The sequence below is a fragment of the Centroberyx gerrardi genome, chromosome 7, assembly GCF_048128805.1.
Source record: "Centroberyx gerrardi isolate f3 chromosome 7, fCenGer3.hap1.cur.20231027, whole genome shotgun sequence".
In the NCBI taxonomy this organism is placed as follows: domain Eukaryota; kingdom Metazoa; phylum Chordata; class Actinopteri; order Beryciformes; family Berycidae; genus Centroberyx; species Centroberyx gerrardi.
Window position 1 is genome coordinate 27,294,938 of NC_136003.1, and position 17,794 is coordinate 27,312,731.

General features: G+C 43.9%; 1 protein-coding gene across 2 annotated transcripts in view; it reads left to right on the forward strand.

Annotated features, from left to right (window-relative positions):
- The first annotated feature begins 614 nt into the window (after positions 1-614).
- The window catches only part of radil2a (Ras association and DIL domains 2a), a 29,686-nt gene continuing 12,506 nt past the window's right edge, over positions 615-17,794 (forward strand). For both annotated transcript variants that reach the window (XM_071896129.2, XM_071896128.2), the window contains exons 1-10: positions 615-1,097; positions 2,245-2,568; positions 2,666-2,901; positions 4,821-5,149; positions 8,758-9,456; positions 9,664-9,701; positions 11,086-11,264; positions 11,384-11,496; positions 16,085-16,304; positions 17,019-17,191. In XM_071896129.2, coding sequence (XP_071752230.2) covers positions 970-1,097; positions 2,245-2,568; positions 2,666-2,901; positions 4,821-5,149; positions 8,758-9,456; positions 9,664-9,701; positions 11,086-11,264; positions 11,384-11,496; positions 16,085-16,304; positions 17,019-17,191 — 2,439 coding nt within the window. In that variant the 5' untranslated portion in view covers positions 615-969. The remainder of the gene's footprint in view (positions 1,098-2,244; positions 2,569-2,665; positions 2,902-4,820; positions 5,150-8,757; positions 9,457-9,663; positions 9,702-11,085; positions 11,265-11,383; positions 11,497-16,084; positions 16,305-17,018; positions 17,192-17,794) is intronic.

Genomic DNA, 17,794 nt, shown 5'->3' on the forward strand with positions numbered 1-17,794 from the left:
AGAAACAAAAACAAACAAAATCTCAGTTTCCCCCACAACCAAAACAGACAAAACCACATTTTCTGTTTTGTTTTTTTTGTTTGTTTTTGTCTGTTTCTTGTGTGTTTTTGTTTAATTCTTTTTCTTTCTTCTTTTGTGTATGTATGTGTTTTGATCCCTCCTTCCCATTTTTTTTCTTTGTTGTTTCTTCATGTGTTTCTGTTTGTGTTTTATATTATGTTAGTTCTTTTTATTAATTATTTTCATGTATGTTTGTTTTTTGGTTGCTTTTTTTGGTGTGTGTGTGTGTGCGTGTGTGTGTGTGTGTGTGTGTGTGTGTGTGTGTGTGTGTGTGCGGGCGCGCGTGTCTCCCCGGGACCATGCGCGTGATGCTCAGTGACGTCAGTGTAGTAGCAGCCTCGCTCTCAACAGGTTGCCTGCCTTCCATTCAGTCCGCTCCGCTCCACGCTCTCTGCCGCAGCTAACGGCTCCGCTGCTTATTATGGCCCGGACTGGACCTCTGCTTATTTTCCAAGCGCCTCCAGTCTCGGGTGGACAAGTGATCTCTGGAAATGGATGTTTCTTGCTGAATACTTGTGGAAATGTGGATTTCATGTTAAAGGAAACTAGTCTGAAAGTTTAAAGCGTCTGCGCTCTTTTGGCTTTCCTCTATGTGGGATGATACAATGTAAGTCCGTCTCACTGACTTAACTTCTGAAATAACTTCACGACACTTGTCCAATGGATACAGAGACACTACGATATCGGAGTAGCTGCGGTCCAGTTTGATTTTTGAGCCTCTACAGTGGAAAGTGGATTGGAAATGGACACTTGGTTTGGAAATCCCTCTAGTCCAGAAAGGTTTTAATCAGCTCCCTGGATGATCTAGCAGCGAGGAATACTATGGAGAGTTTCTGATTGTCTAAACTGCCTCTGCTACTTTAGCCTATATGTTCGTTTCTTTGGTGTTCAACTAAAGCGAAGACCACAATGATTTCGGAGGAGAGAAGCAGTCATGTGTCCAAACAGGCGCTGAACTTCCCGGTGGGTTTGCTGATCCGCTCTCCCAAGAAGCGCCTGGCCAAACTGGGCAGGAAACCAAGCAATGGATCTGTACAGTAAGTCATTACAAGTCCTTTAGTGGAGACAAGACAATCTATGATCTCTGGTGATCATCCACCGAGGGAAACAAAACAAAAAAAAAATCAGTTAATACTTTCAGAAACGAAACCACGAAAAGTCCTTATCCTCAGAGAAGTTACATCAGTTACTTACTTTGATGTACAGTAGCCTACACTACGATTTTATGTTGTAAAGGTAAAAATAAACAACAATTTAATTTATTTATGAAGAAGTTTAGTAGTTAAACTGATTTTACATGCATTTACCTTCCACTGCATCCCTGGTTCTGTGATGAGACACATTTCTTCCTTGTTTTGTTTTCATTTAGGCTGCAGGTTTTATGGCTCTAACTGCTTCAGAAGTAGCAGGCTACTGTAAGCTTTTGTAAAGTTGATTAACCACTTCCTCTTTTCACCTAATATATAACCAGGGGTTCAGTGCAGGGCAAAACCACCTAAACCCGGTTTAGCCTCCTTTTTATTTGCAGGAATAGAATTTACCTACATTTTTAGACCAGTATAATTCTTCAGGGCCTAAATTCATAATAACCAAAATCGTAAGTAATATCAAACTGATGTAAGTTATATGAGGATAGAGTATTATATGTGTTTTTTTTGTGTTTTTTTTTAAAGTGTAATTGATTTCTGTGTATGTAGGCGGCTGTGATGCCTTATGATGATCACAGACTGGAGATCATAGTTTACTCTCTGTTTTATTTACCTCCACATCACTATATGGCCAGATACTGTATGTGACTATATTGGAAAGAGGTTGACCTATCTGGATATACAGTAGACACACATATGGTATATTCTTAGGCTATATATCGTTGCTGTCTGGTGAAACTCCAGACTTTGTGATTTTCGTGTTTTAACTTCACTTGAAGGATTGCATGCTCCACTATGGGTTGAGACAATTCTACCGCCCTTGGGCTCATGAAACCATTGGATAAACTTGGATAAAAAATAAAAAATTGGATAAACTCAAAAATGCATGACAAGGCTGTTTTTCTAAGCTCCTGAAAAGTTGACAAGTCAGAGATACGAGGTTTTCACCAGACAGCGATGATATGTAACTCATATGTACATTCATGGCATTTCCATACATCTCCACATATCAGATCTCCCTGTTTTCTCCTCTCAGGTCCAACAACTCGGACAGCACCGTCCGCTCCACGGAGAGTGTGGGCGTCCGGCAGCCGGCCAAGAGCAAAATCCGCCGCCACAACAACCGGCTGTCCACCGTTTTCAACCGCAGCCCCAACCTGCGGGACAGCGGGCATCGCGGCCGGACCATGGCCGGAGACCTCCAGGCCGCAGACGACCCGGCCGAGCTGTCCAGCCAGATGTCCGCCCCCGGCATCCTCAAGATCTTTGGCAGCGACATCTGCCAGGGGACCAACTACAAGAGCGTGCTGGCCACCACCCGGTCCAGCGCCAAGGAGCTGGTGAAGGAGGCGCTGGAGAGGTGAGGCTGCGCCGCGCCGGGATGCGGGACGCTCCAGGTCTAGACTGGGGTTCATCCATGTGCTTCTAACTCTTAACTTCTAACTCTGTTGCTGAAGGTACTGCTTGGAAAAAGAAGACGCCACCGACTACGTGCTGTGCGACGTGATCGGCCAGACCGGCGCCGATCACCAGTGGAAGAGGGAGTGCTTCCGGGTGGTGGGCGACAACGAGAAGCCCCTCATGCTGCAGTCGCTGTGGAAACCCAAGGAAGGCTTCTCCAGGCGCTTTGAGATCCAGAGGCGAGCGAGCGTAGAAGAGCAAAGCGCAAAGGACACAGACACGGTCACTGCAGGTACTACGCATGTGCACTAGATTGAATCCGGTCTTCTTTTAAGTGATGTAGACGCAACTCACTGGCCCTAACATCCTCACGCCTGGGTAATCAATCACTCAGTCTCTGCTGTGGTGGCATGGGGAGCCTTTATCCTCGTCTCTTACGGCAGAGAAGCAGCCTTCATTGTCCGGCTTATCACCGGCCGGAGCAGGGGAGATGGCAGGCATGTGAGAGAGGTCAAGAGGAAACAAAAGCTGCTGTGCGGGATAGAGGAGGTCAGAGCGGCCCCTCTCTTATCTTTGTTTTATTGCGAGGTCCCATCAGGACCCTCTGCAGCACCGAGGCACCGCTCGGCTCTTCCCACCGGGCCCGGAGCTGCCAGAATGCGGCCGCTCGCTGGTTTGTTATTCTTTCTATCAGAGCGCACTTCCTGCACACTGGGGACTGCGCGGCCCTGTTGACTTTGGCAGTTTGTTGTGGTTCTCGTCGGGATTAGACCGATATATCAGGCCGATATTGCCGTTTGATTAGATATCGGACATCGGCCAGTCAGCAGCGTCCGCTACCGATGCGGTGGTTCCTCCCTGACCACAGCTACATAAAAAGTCTGAAAAACCTGAAGTGTTATTTTCTTTTTTTCATACTTATTCGTGTAATTGTTCATTTTTGTAAATTCATTCGTAATTTAAAAGCAGCAACGTATCCCAGAGGTTCATTAGTCTGGGTTTCCGTGGAGAGTTTTAGTGTCCCATGATGGTCTAAATGCTGTTTTTCTCTCACCCTGACAAGAACAAAATTCTAGTGGAAACTCTGAATACTTGTAATTGTTTGGCATGAAAAAGGTCAAAGATACTGAATATTGGTGCTAAATATTGGCTTTCGGCGACTGAAAATATCGGTATCGGCCTTCATAAACCCACGTCGGTCGAACCCTGGTTCTCATGGTTCTCTCCCGTGTTATCCCGCCCCGCTCTCCTCTCACTGACCAGGGGAAGCTGCCCTTTACCTCGGTGGCTTTAGGCGGCCCTGTCTGTCACACTGCAGCTGAACAATGAGGAAAACGCCCACTTCCACAGCTGATAAGGGCCGCAGAGCGCTGGGTGTGAAGCCGGGCTCTCTGGACATTCCACAGTGCTTAATGGCTCCAAATGAGCTGAATAGTGTTTATGTTACGTCAGGCCGGCAGAGCGGCTGTTGATATCAGATAGAGGTGGCCACCTCTCGCTTTCCCTCCACATTTCCTCTCTTTCCTCCGGTTATGTTTTATTTGAATAGGTGCCAATGCAGTGAGCCATTATGTTGGATATGTTTGATTGAGTGATTTCAGGGGGGAAATTTCTGCTCATTGTTAATTTTCTGTTGAGCATTTAGTTAGTTAGCTATTAAACAGCACCTGATCAATAATTAATCCATGAGATTCTTTTTTTTTTATAGTGTCTCCATTTTTGGTGCTAAGCGGTGCTCTGTGGTGTTTTTGCACTGCACTTCCCAGAGATCACCTGCTGAGTTTCTCTTTTCAGCCACTGTGGCTATCGCCGCTCATGCTACAGTAACTACCCAGTTCTTCTTCTATTCATTCCAAAGAAACAGCTGTTGATGCTGCCCGAAACGCATCACTTCCTGTGTGCCGGAGAGAAGACCTACCAGAACAGAAAATGTAAAACCTTTCATGAACTGGCTGTTGAATCACTATTGTGTTATATCAGTTGGTGATAGAGAATGCATGGCAAACACATGTATTTATACCAAAATGCCATGGATTATTACTTGCACTGAGCTCTAAAAACAGCCCAAGCTCTCTGTGTTGTGTCGGGAACATGCAACAGTCCATTCTTTGTATTGTAAACAATGAGAAAATGGAGCCAGCGCTGTATAGATAGATAGACACTCGACATTTGACATTTGACATTTCAGTAACGCCTCTCACTGTCATCCAGGCATCAACGCCCAGGCTCGTAAGCTGCAGAAGAGCCGCTCCAGAGTAACCTCGCTGTTTGTGGACGGCAGTGGGGAGGACGTGGACGGCCTGGGCATCTGGAGGAGCCTGAGCGAGATGGACCTGTCCGCCATGGGGAGGGAGGCCAGCCGGCTGCAGCAGGGCCCGCTCAGGGAGGACCCCGAGGCCGAGGCCGACAAGGAGGTCCTGCGGCTGGGCATGGAGAAGGAGGAGACGGAGAGCAGCGACGACAACACCACCCAGTACTCCATCCACCCGCCCTTCGACTTCCCCTACTTCCTCCTGCTGCAGGGCTACAGCCACAGACAGGTGAGCTACAGAGGAAGGAACACCGGCCCTGAAACAAGTTGAATTCAATGCATATGTTTGCTGTGGGATTATTAATTAATTGATACAATCAGGGGTTTCAAGATGCTATGTTAACTGTCATACCTTGGTATAATTACCGTAAACAAATGAGGCCATGGTCGAGACGATTGGTAGCCTCTATCTCACATCAGTAGTATTTCTCTAAATTAAGACTCCATTTCCCATAAACCCTGTTGCTTCCTGTCGCGAAGAGGATCTTTGCTCCTTCGGTTAAAGTCGAGATGAAACGGCATTTCGAGAGTATCTAACTTCCGTATCGTGACGTATTTCCGAGTGAAACAGGAAAGACAGACGGGACATAACGTTGGGAGGAATTTGATTTGAATGTTGAAAAGTGGGCGGGTCATAACACCCGAAGACACACCGAAGTACCATGCTGTTGCTAGCTAGCTAACTAATGAATCTTAGCTCTGTGCGCTAAAAGTTGAAGATTGATTGATGGGTGGATGTCATGATATTATTGGTTGAAATTGGTTATGGGCATGCTTACGTAAGCACACGGCATATTTTGTTTTACAGGAAGAAAACATGATTGAATTTTGATATAAGAATACAAAGAAATTGATTTTTTGTATTTTTTTTGGCATATATTGTTAAATAGGTGCACAATATGATCGGGGATGTGATCTAAAAGGGTTAAAAAGGCATTTTTCATTTCATCTCGACTTTAAGCATTTTCTCTTTTGCTTTACTGAAGAGGATAAACGTGTGAGGTGTTTTTTTTTCATCAGCCTTTCGCTCCTTCCACCATCTGCCATTGCCAGAAGAACAGCGCCCTGTTCTTTTTTTGTGCCATAAAGCAATGTTCCTTTGTGCTGTAAAGTAATGCAGCAGAAGGTAGAAGCTGACAATCTTCTCAGCCATGGTCTTGTTTGTTTACAGTAATTATACTAATGTCTTAAAATTACTGTGGTGTTAAAATGTTGCACATATCACCTTTAAATGACTGTTTTCTCTGCTCTAGCTGGTTAGAGTTAGATAAAACGTGTGTTTGTGGTATTGTGGAAAAAGGAAGAGATAATGCTGGAATTCCTCATTCAAGCTCTCACCGCTCTGTTGCCTTTATCCAGCTAACCAAACAGCCATTGTAATTAGTTTGGCTGATAAATTCGCTGAGTACCTTCCAAGGTCCTTGAGAGTCTCCTGGCATTGTGGTGTGCAGAGACAAACACGAGCTTATCAGAGACACCAAGCCGTAAACAAGTACATGTCACCACCGAGGAGAGGGAACTGAACGTCTTACGCTAAGAACCTCGGGGAGAAAATCCCAGAGTCAGAGAGCAGGGCTCCGGTCACCTGTGCCGCAGCGGGCCAAGGAGGAAGGAAATGCTTGATGCTTGGCTGTGGATTACTGGAATGGGCTCAGGGTTGCTGGTGGATGCAGTGCAGAGGTGTTTAGGGACAGGTGATCGAGGCTTAGGGGCCACCCTGTTGCATTTAGGAGCGGGACACAGAACTGACTCTTTTGCTAGAAGCTGAGTTCCCACGCAGGGTACGAGCTGTCTGTCAACGTGTCCCAATGAGAGGACAAGGAACAGTTTGTTCGCTCTTCGAAAGGCAGAGGGAGAACCTCTCAGGGCTTGTGGCGAAAAGGGAGATAACCCTGATTAAAGACACACTGTGGAGGAGGATAAACTACAGAGGAGGATAAACTACAGAAGCTATTCTTAGAGCATAAACAAACTCGGTAGCGGGGACTCACATATACATGCTGTAGTGTGCTGTAACCTACATACCAGCGTGTTCAGTCTTTGGGAATGCCCAGATAGACAAGACCACGCCTCATTTTGAAAACAGCTCACATACTCACATATCATCAGACATTTGGGTTGACGTCTCTTGCAGTTTGATTCACTTGTTTACGGAGCTCATTTTTCACATTAAACCAGAGAGTCGTGCTGTGGCTTGAGCCCAGCCCTTTTCCCAGGAAGAGGAAGCTCTCTCTCTCTCAGTGTTGTTTGTCCCTGGCTGTGGAGATTGCTGAGTGTGCAGGATACTGGGCGCACCACAGCAGGCTAAGTGCTGTGGCAGGCCTAATCTTGGCCAATCTACTCTGTAACAATAGGTCAACCCAAAGCCAAACCAAAGGAGCGAGGCGGTCGTATTGTATAACAATACTCATGTAACATGAATTGAGGGCTTTCATGGATATTCAGATTTCACAAGTATCAAAAAAATGACAATTTAAGATGAAACAAGTTGATTTGCATTGGAAGCAAATGAAAGGATCTCAACTTATTGGCAGACTTTTTCCTCATTTTTTTTTTAAAGTAAGATTTTAAGACTCAATATAAGATGAAATCATTGAGATTTTTTGCAGTATAAAGCTGAAAGCAATTACCCGCTGTGTTGTTTCACAGCATTTAGCTGACATTTTCAGCATCCATACTCAGGCACACATATTTGACACATTCACTGAGTGCAAACTGTACACTTGACCCCTTCATATGACTGACCAATCACAGGTGACCATTTCATTAGAACTCCTTTTCCATTGGAAGCTATAATATCGTAGCATCTCAGCTTCCATTCTCATTTGTCATAGGAATTATTTAAACTCTAAACTCAGCCACCACATTAGATATTTGAATCTAAACGCCCCTTTGAATTATAACCAAGCTATTTTTAAAGCATAAAAATGTCCATAGTAACCAAGTTACAAGTCAGTGCGGGATAACCCAGGATCTTCACGCTCAGCCGACCCTTACGTACCTTCTCACAGGCTTCCCCGGCTGATTGGCTGTCTTACCAGCAGAGATGATACCCTATCATCACCTGACTAATAGTCTTAGGGTGGTGCTGCTGAGGTCACGGACATCACCGGTGTCTCCCATCTAAGCCCTTCTATTCCTGTACCGCCTCGCGCTGCCGGCGCAGGTTGCGCTTACTGACTTGATCCTGGTGTTGTTCGCACCCAAAATACCACATCAGACACTGCTGGTTGATTTCCAAAATGTTACGTAAGAAAATCAATCACATGAAAAGTCTTTATCCTGCACGTTGTCTGGTCAGTTGGTGTATGCAGCGAGAATAAGGGAGGAAACAAAAAGAGAAAGTATGAATTGTTCCCTGTTTGAGCAGCATTACTAAAACATTTAGAAGTTATGGAGACAGAAGAAAGAAATTTTGGTGATTTTAGATTAGATTAGAGAACTTTAATGTCCTCATTGAGGCAATTTGATTTGCAGCTCAGTTACAGCAGACAACACTTATTTCAACATTCAACTCACAATCAGATCACATGGGAAAAGTGCAGTCACCTGTTAAAATAAAATGCGTACTGTACAGCAATAATACAGTCTCGGAGTTTCAGTGCTTTGGAGTCATCAATCCTCAGGTGACACAAACATATCAAGATAAAGTAAATACTATAAAGTGCATACAATATGACATGTCCTGTTAAAGTCCTTACCATAAAGTGCACACTCCGTATTGTGGCGTCATATTTAACTGCATAATAGTTCCAAACACCATGAGTTAATGATCGGTGTTGTGTTTACATTCTGTGTGTGACTGTGTTCCTCTTCCCTCGTCTCTCCTTCCTGCAGGACTTCGTCATCTACCTGATGAGTGGGACCACCACCATCTTCGGCTGCTGCAGGGAGCACTGCAACGGGGAGGACGAGGACAGACTAAAGGTTGACATCCTCCTCTTTGCTCCCGATGTGTTGCCCCAACACTGCTGCGTCAGGCGGCTGGACTCCGCCCACCCCGCCTCCACAGGAGGGGAGCCCAGACAGACACTGACCATGCTGAAGCCCCTCCACGGCGCTCCCGTCACCAGAAACGGCTTTCTCCTGAAGGACGAAGTGGAGCTGAGTCCGGGGGATTTGGTGGGCTTGGGGAAACACTACCTGTTCATGTTTAAGGATCCTACCAGCACGTCCGGATCCCCCCAAACCCCTCCTTGGATGACCAGGCTCTGCCCGAACTATGATACCAAGGTGTCACCCTCTTGTCTGTCGTGTGGCTCCTCTATCTCAATCAAAAGGCTCCAGAGGAAGCCTTTACCGCCCCGCTGGACGGACCCGGAAGGCTCCGAGGCTTCGCTAAGCTACGAGCTAGAGCAGGAGGAAAGGGTTCTGCAGGAGATCTTGGTCATGTTGGACCCCAGCGGGAATGAACCGAAGCTGACGCCCGCTTTCCTGCTCAGCCTCTGCATCCAGCACTCGGCCGCCGCGTTCGAACTGACGCACTTCAGGAAGTTGCTGCTCCGGATAGCCAGCCAGATCCAGCTCGTCATGTGGGTGAGTATGAAAACTGCGCTCTCTTTCTTTACCCCCGTCTTACAGTTTATCCTTTGTGCCAGGGAATCTGAAATAAAGTGTTTATGTGTGTGTGTGTTCAATGCTATATTCCCCAGAGTGTGGGAAAGACAGGAAAGTAATCAAAGGTGCCATCAGGGTCGAATGTAATCGACGCAGAAATGGATATTTTCTTTATCTCTCTCTCAGGAGAAGACAAAGGAACTTGCAGCGATCCAGCCAGAAACGTGAGTAGCCTCTCCATCCACGAGCATTTTCAGCGTGCCCCAGAAATACATGACAATGACCCGCTACAAAGGGAAGAGTCGCAGCTGCTGCCACCGATGACATATGACACTTGACACCTGGATAACAGAGGACTTAAAGTCTCCTTTGACCGCCACATACGCCTTCAGAAAAACAATGAGGTTTCTTAAATGCAGGTTATGAAAACAGTGCATTTTCCCACACTCGCTTCTCTAAGAAATTGGCAGTAGGAACAGCCGAGAGTGAGTCACGATCACAGCGCCCACTTCTCACTTCATCATCCAGTGAAATAAGTGTCGCCGGAGGAAGAGCCTGTCTATCTCAGGAGAAGGGTTTTATGTTATGTAAAGGTATTTAAGTGTAATGAACTCTGAGTCAAAGCCGTGTGCAGAAGGAAGACAGGATCGTTTTTCTAATTCTGCGTCAACAGTAAAACTCCATGTGAACTTTTGGAGACTTGCAGAACTTTTAGAGGAAGTAAAATCAAATCAGGGATACAGAATCACAAGATATTTTCATTTCCAAGTGGTGCTATGACAGTGACTTCATTTTTATGGGTGATTTCCATGCAACTAAAAATGTTAACACACGTCACTAAAAACCACAGGTTTAGATATTTCCAAGCATCGCACTTGAAACTGTATTTTCCCTTCATTTGATTCACATGATGGATAAGATTCAAAATGTGGACCCTGGTTAAATCTGTCTTTTCAGTGTACTATTTCACACAGTGGTTTGGTTTAGCAGAAAAAACGTAAAAACGCAACCACTGATGCAATTTGTTATAAGATTTTGATGCTGCTTTTAAGTCATATGGGAAAAGCTCCCTATTAGAAAACATTGTGTCAGATTTCAGGTGGTAAATGCTACTTATAGATATTGGGATTTGTCCATGGACCCCATTTCTTTCCTCACTTCTGACATCACCAACAAGGAAATACCTGCAGTCAAATGAAATGGTAGACCCATTTCAAATAAAATGCACAAAATGAAGTTATTTGTAATCACAACTGCACAGCTAACTAAAATGCCATGGCAGGACACAACTACTTGCTGGATTTTTAATTTGTGGTTGACATGGCAATGTTTGGTTTGCTGTAAAACATGAACTCAAATGGATGTGTTAAGTGTGAAAAAGCTGAGCAGCTGGAGCAGCCAAAGTCTACAGAAAGTCAAGTTTGAATGCATCAACACTTCTAAGTAGTCACTTTTATAACCATGAAGTCGTTGCGTCAGTTCTTCCCGTGGGACATGAATACAGCATAAGACTCAATACCAAATGTAAAGATGGATATTATTTCTGCAGTGTTCACTCAAGCTGTTTGACTTGATCTGGGCTCAGCACTAATCTCACGCCTACCTCAGCAGCTCCGGTGACGAGCAGCCTGAGCAGCAGCAGCAGCAGCAGCAGCTGAGCACGGAGGAGCTGATCCCAGGTCTGCAGCCGTTGGTGCTGTGGATGGCCAACTCCATCGAGCTGCTGCACTTCATCCAGCATGAAGTCCCTCAGCTGCTGCCATGGAGGCAGGAGCAGGAGGAGGAAGGTGGGCTCTCATCACCATTTTGCATGACAGTGTTTTTTTTTAAGGACATGCTGACAGCTGTAGGACCTGTGTTGTATATGTATTACAAAATGTGTTTTGTGTTTTGTCTGTGTTGCCAGGTCTGTTGGACGCTGAGATGTCGTCCACTCAGACAGCCTGCGAGGAGGCCATGACAGTCCTGGAGGAAGTCATCATGTTCACCTTCCAGCAGTCCGTGTACTACCTGACTAAGGTTGGCTGCCACACGAGAACATGTGTTCTTTTACACGCATGAAGGAGAAGAATAATAATTTGGCAACACAAATTGATTTACTGGAAGAATTTTAACTTTATTAAAGGGTCTTCAGGGTTATTTAAATAACTTGTCTCCAGTTCTTCCAGTAAATCAACTTGTGTTGTTCTCTACCTTTAGTTGGTCACCATTCGAGCACCTAGTTGACAGGTGAAGTAGCGGCAGTAAACCGTTTCTGCTTCTTTTTCACACATTGCAATGCAACAGCATAATATACACACATACACAACACACACATACACACTCACACTCACATTCGAGCCTGTGTATGCTGACATAATGACATCAATATGTTTCACATTCATTTAAACAAACCAAACTGAAAGGTAGAAATCCTGAGTCGGGGCTACATGTGAAACAGGACATGGGACTGAGTAAACACTGTATTCTGTTTCCATTGAGCGTATTCCAGACAAAAAACACAATAAGCCAGTGGAAACACAGACTTTGTTTGGCACTCTCAGTCAGGAAAGACCTGTGAGATAGTGAGCTGCTTTCGTTTCCACTGGAATATCAACAGAGCCAATCTTGTGTCCCAAGGTTACAGCGCTTTGTTGAAAAACAAAAGCAGAACCTCTGGTTTGGTGAGAAACACTGTGAACATCGCAACGCTTTTTTCGGCACCATTCTTAAATTGTATTGATGTAATGTCAAAGTGGCCAAATCTGGACACCGTTGGATCCAGACTAGGCTTGTATGAAGATTTCATACAAGTAGTAGTAGATTATCTTGGCCAAAATTATCTCGATATACCGATAATTATTAATAAGATGATAACCTTAAAATCAGTAGCTTACTGGAATACACTTCAATTACTTAAAAGCTAATTTATCATGTCAATAGCAAGACATTTCTCTTTTTTAAACACATTTTAATGTAAGACTGTAGAACATCCTCCCAACAAGTTGCCAGTTATCTCGGCGGTCACGGTAATAAAAATTAGTGGCTGAGCGGTTATTGTTTTTTACCGCGATATACAGTAATACCGCTTATTGTCCCATCCCTAATCCAGACACACACTCTTTGATTATATTAACTTCTCAAATATGTATGTTTTCACACCACTTGCCTTTCGCACTAAACGACTGGAAACTGCATCACGGTGTGTGTGTGTGTGTGTGTGTGTGTGTGTGTGAATTAGGCCGGTGTTATGTGATGCACATGGATACCAACAGTCAAGTCTCTCCTATTTAGCACTTTAACAAGACACTCCCAGACTACATTTATGTGAGTTTCCTACATTAAACGCTCATTAAAGGCTGTATGGTTTATGCAGAACCCAAACAGCGTCACACCTCAGACACCCAGCAGCCCGGTGGCTGCTCGAGGAAGGGAGGGAAGGAAGCAGGAACAGTCTGTGCTGTTGTTTTGAAGACTCAGAGACGTATTTCTGTCCCTTGTGCTGCAGAACAGCCTCCACTGGTAAAAACGGCCCTTATATATATGCCTTTCAACCTAAGAAACCATCGCTAACGGGCTTCTTTTGTGTGGCTTTGACAGAGGCAGTTTGCTATAGTGCTTATTTGACACTTTCAAGACTTATTAATCATCCAGCCCCAGCTCTATTCACAGAAATAACATTTATCCTGTCGTTTATCTCTGTTCCCAGTATATGCCGTGAACCCCATTCTATACAGACAGTGCATTATGTAGAGCGTAATTTGGTGACATCTGTAATTCTGGCAGGGAGACAGGGAGGAATGGCAGCTATGAGCAGCAGTCTGTTTCCTGCAGAGGAAGAGAAACTGTCATCCGAGGAACACCCAAAAGGAAGGGAGGAGAAAAAATGTCTTTCTCTTTGTTTCCTGTGAAATACGGATGAATGGTCATGATGTATAAGCATTCTGTTATTATCACTTTTCCTAATGTTAAGGCTCTTTTTTCTAAAGGCAAAGGCTCCTTATCTTCAACTAGAAACAATTATTTTGTAATATATCATAGGATAATAGATCCGGGATACATCAAAGAAATAACAGAATATGAATTAAAACGGAGCAAATGAGTATTAAACATAATGCAACCAACACTAGAACGTGTTAGGTACTATAAGAAAGAAAAGTATGACATTTCTAAATAAAATACATTTCAAAATAGCAGCAGTACAGCATATTGAGACAAAGAAGTGAATGAAAATATGTACGATCTGACAATATAGAAAAAAAAGAAATATATGCAGCATGAAAATAACTGAAAAATATATACATATCGTACTTAGATATATGCAATATATAACAGGTGAGAAAGATATGTGAATTAACAGCATATATGCAGGATGTGCGAAATGTGTGTCTTGGCGTGTTGTGAAATCTATTCACCCTGTTCACTTTATTGCACAAGTGTTTCTATCTTGGGAATGCCTCAGCCTATATCTGTCCACAGTCACAGTCTCCATGATTAACTCGTCAGCACCTGTAGTTCTGCTGAGCGCCTGTGATCTATCAGGTGACCTGTGGCGTCAGGAATGCAGCCTTATTGTGGTTTTTATGGTCTCAGCTCAGAGTATCTGAGGTCACGCTCTTAGTCATGGTGTGTGAGTGAGAGTGTGTGTGTGTGTGTGTGTGTACCTACTGGGTGATGTCATGGATCAGAAAACAATGGCAGAGCTGTGTCACAAGAAGGGCTGAGTGATAAGAGCAGGATCTGTGTGAGAACGGACGATGTTCAATAAAAGCGCTCAGAGCTTGAAGAATTAGATGACTTTGTTTTTCTTTGTCTCTTTCTGTAGCAGTTGCCCCCTTTTTAAACACCAATAAATCATTGTCCAATTAATTGTGGTCATTTGGTATCACTGTAAACAAATGAGACGATTGGTAGCTTTTATCTCACACCAGTGGTTTTGTTAGTGTTTCTCCAAATTAAGACCACATTTCCCATAAACCCCCCCGTTGGTTCCTGTCACAAAGAGGATGTTGCTGCTTGTCTTCACTTAGAGGTTTTTTTTTTGTCTCTAGAGGAAAAACATGTTGGAAGTGTTTTTTTCCACCATCTGCTGCCAGAAACTCTGAAAGCTTTAGCTCTGTTTGCTCTGGAAGAAAAGCGCCCTCTTCCTGTTTTGTGCCGTAAAGCGATCTCCCTTTGTGCCGTAAAGCAACACCGTAGATTTCCTGCCAAATCTGACCTCATGTCACAAAATATAAAATGCTGATGGTTTCATTTGTTTAGGGAAATTACAATAATTCCAAAAATTATTCAAAATGAATGTGGTAAAGATTTGTTAATGTTAAACTCCTACAAACAGCACATTTCAGGGAACCAAGATGTTCCATTATAACGTTTTGTCTGTTTTTTGTCAAAATCTAAGCTGTGTTTTTACTCTTGCATTAGGGCATGCATGCAATTTTAACATCTTAAAAGACAAGTGAAGTTGCAGTGCAGCGGTAGGATATGGACTCTTCATTCCCCTACAGCTGCTCTTTGTGCTGGGAAACAAGCTTTCCTGCTCGGTTTCCTGTATGCTCTGTGAATGCCTTCGTCTCTCTGAGCCATTATGTCACTCTGTGCTGCATACATAGAGCCAAACAGGACAGAAAAAAGAACGATACTGCTCTACTAAGTTGATCTCTGTGTGTACTGCAGGAGAAGTGGTATATCCTCACTGATAATGCCATTGTCTGGATCTTTGGTAATCAGCAAGTGCCATGAAACAACACATTATTGCTAGGAGCCTATGGACAACATACTCTATATTACAGTTTATGTGCTTTCTATAAGCTGTGACCCCCTGTGCCGGCCTTATCGCCGCATGATTCCCATGGGTTACTAACAATGGCGACGGTAGAAGTGGACATTTTCCAGGCTTTAGCAGTCTAGAGGCCCATACTTCCGGATGAAGGGGAAGTCTGTCCCCGGTTGGCTTCATTTAACCCTCGCTGAACCTAGACATGACTGAAGGAGATGATTTGCATAAGCATCAGCGTTCTAATGAAGCGTTACTTCTAGGTGAACAGGTGGTAGAAGCACACAAATTCCTTACTCAAGTAAAAGTGCAAATACTCATCTAAAAAAATATACTCTGGTAAAAGTTGAGGTACCATTTCAAATCATTTACTCAAGTCAAAGTATAAAAGTACATTGGCTTAAATTTACTTAAAGTATAAAAGTAAAAGTAGTCGTCTAAAAAAGCTATTTCTAATGTACTAAACTGGTACATTTTTACTTTTGCAGCTCAAATCACTAATGTTAATTCTCTGCTCTCTTGTTGCTTCTCTTCATCGCCAAGAGCCAATCACATTTGGCTCTTGATCAGCTGCTTCTGGGATGGAAGAAAATAAATAAATAAATAAATCAGTTAATGACTTGTAGTGAAAGTAGTACTTGTAGTAGTAGTAGAAAATGTAGTGAGTAGAAAGTAGATTTTTGTTTTGAAATGTTGAAAACTTGAATCTTGATGATGTTTTTACTGTTACTTCCCACCTTTGAGCATCACTGACATTACACTTCACAGATTGTCACTTTCTTGACTTTAGACAATAGTCAATATGCAGCACGTCTGACAGCAGAGATCTAAAACATCCCCCTCTCTCCACAGAGTATGTATTCAGCGCTGCCCAGTCTCCTGGATGGAAACCCGTTCTCAGAGAGCGGTCAGCTGCGGGTGCCTGACGGCGTCAGCGGCATCCTGGAGGTGCTGAAGGAAGCGCTGAAGCTGCTCAACGCCTTCCAGGTCCACCCGGACATCTCCCTGCAGCTCTGCGCCTACCTGTTCTTCTTCATCAACGCGTCTCTGTTCAACGCCCTGATGGAGAGAGGTGAGGCCTCCGCCGGCTGCTCCTCTCCAGCAGTCAGCACTGCTTGAGCAAGAGAAGTCATTTGAACCTCTTGTTTTCAATACCATGTCTTTGAAATGAAATGTGGTGAGGATGTAATATGCAGCAAAATATGTCAACGGTCAGTAAATCAGCCTTATAGTTCACATGAGAGTGCGACCAATATGGGCTTTTGAAGGCTATACCATTATTTCTGGATTAAAGTTTCCGATAGCTGACATTTTGTGCCAATATTCAATAACTTTAAATTTGATCATTTTCATGCCAACCAATTCCAAAAAATTCCAAGTAGCCTAGCCTCTGAAACAGCATTTAGACCATCATGGGACACCAAAAGTCTTTACTGAAATTCAGACTAATGCTACTACTACTATTACTACTATTAATAAAATGTAATAATACATAAAAAACATATTGATGCTTACTTGTGTGGAATCAGATCAAAATGTTTCAGTAGAATAAATCGAGGTTAAGGGCCTCTCATAGACAACCAGTAAAGTATTGATCAATTCTACAATTAATATGATCCATCAAACAAACTGCATCATGTAGGAGTTGGACTACAGTGGCTGGACCACATCTGATTTTTTAATATCAGCCCAATATATCTGCAAACCCATATTTCAGCCCAACCCTGGTTTACACATCGATATCATGTAAGACATTTCTGTAATTGATTGCTGATGCATTGCTCAGGTTCTGTTGGAGGGTTCTACCAGTGGTCCCGGGGGGTCCAGATCCGGGCCAACCTGGACCTGCTGATGGACTGGGTTCAGAGCATCGGTCTGGGCGATCTGGCCGCCGAGTTCTTCCAGAAGCTTTCCGCCGCTGTCAATCTGCTGGCCACGCCCAAAGAAACCCTCCTCCAGGTCAGAGGACATCCTTTTCTCCTTTCCTGTTTGTCTCCCCGTGGCTGGGTGCAGCGGCGCGAGTCGAGCCATGTGTGCGTCAGTCTGAATGTTTTCATTGTCTTAAGAGTGTCAGTACAATTTCAGTTAGGTCTGTTTATGTATTAGGTGCAAGACTTTCCATGCTTTTTTGGGGGAAAGCTGAACTTAGCCCTTCCCAGTCCCATAACTTAACTCCAGGTCTTTCACACAGTTTCTTATTGTCATTCAACATGGTGATAATGCTGACTGTTAATAATGCGATAACAGTTGATAAGAGTATTGTGTTCTTCTGAGAACATTTGCACTTGAGCTGCTTGATTTACACCACTATGGTGCCATGGTAAAGCAGTAATCAGTCATCAGATGTGGGAAATGTCAGGAAAAAATGTCAGTAAACACATTAAAATGATCAAATCCTAACGCCATTGTGCCAATAATGGGGTGGCAATCACTTTTCCAACATTTAATCATAAGGATCTGAATGTGTCCTTTTAAACCCAGCCAGCGTACATATGGAATATATTCAAAATGACGAAGCTGAAATCCTATTCATACTAACGTCAGCCAAGTGAAAACATGTGG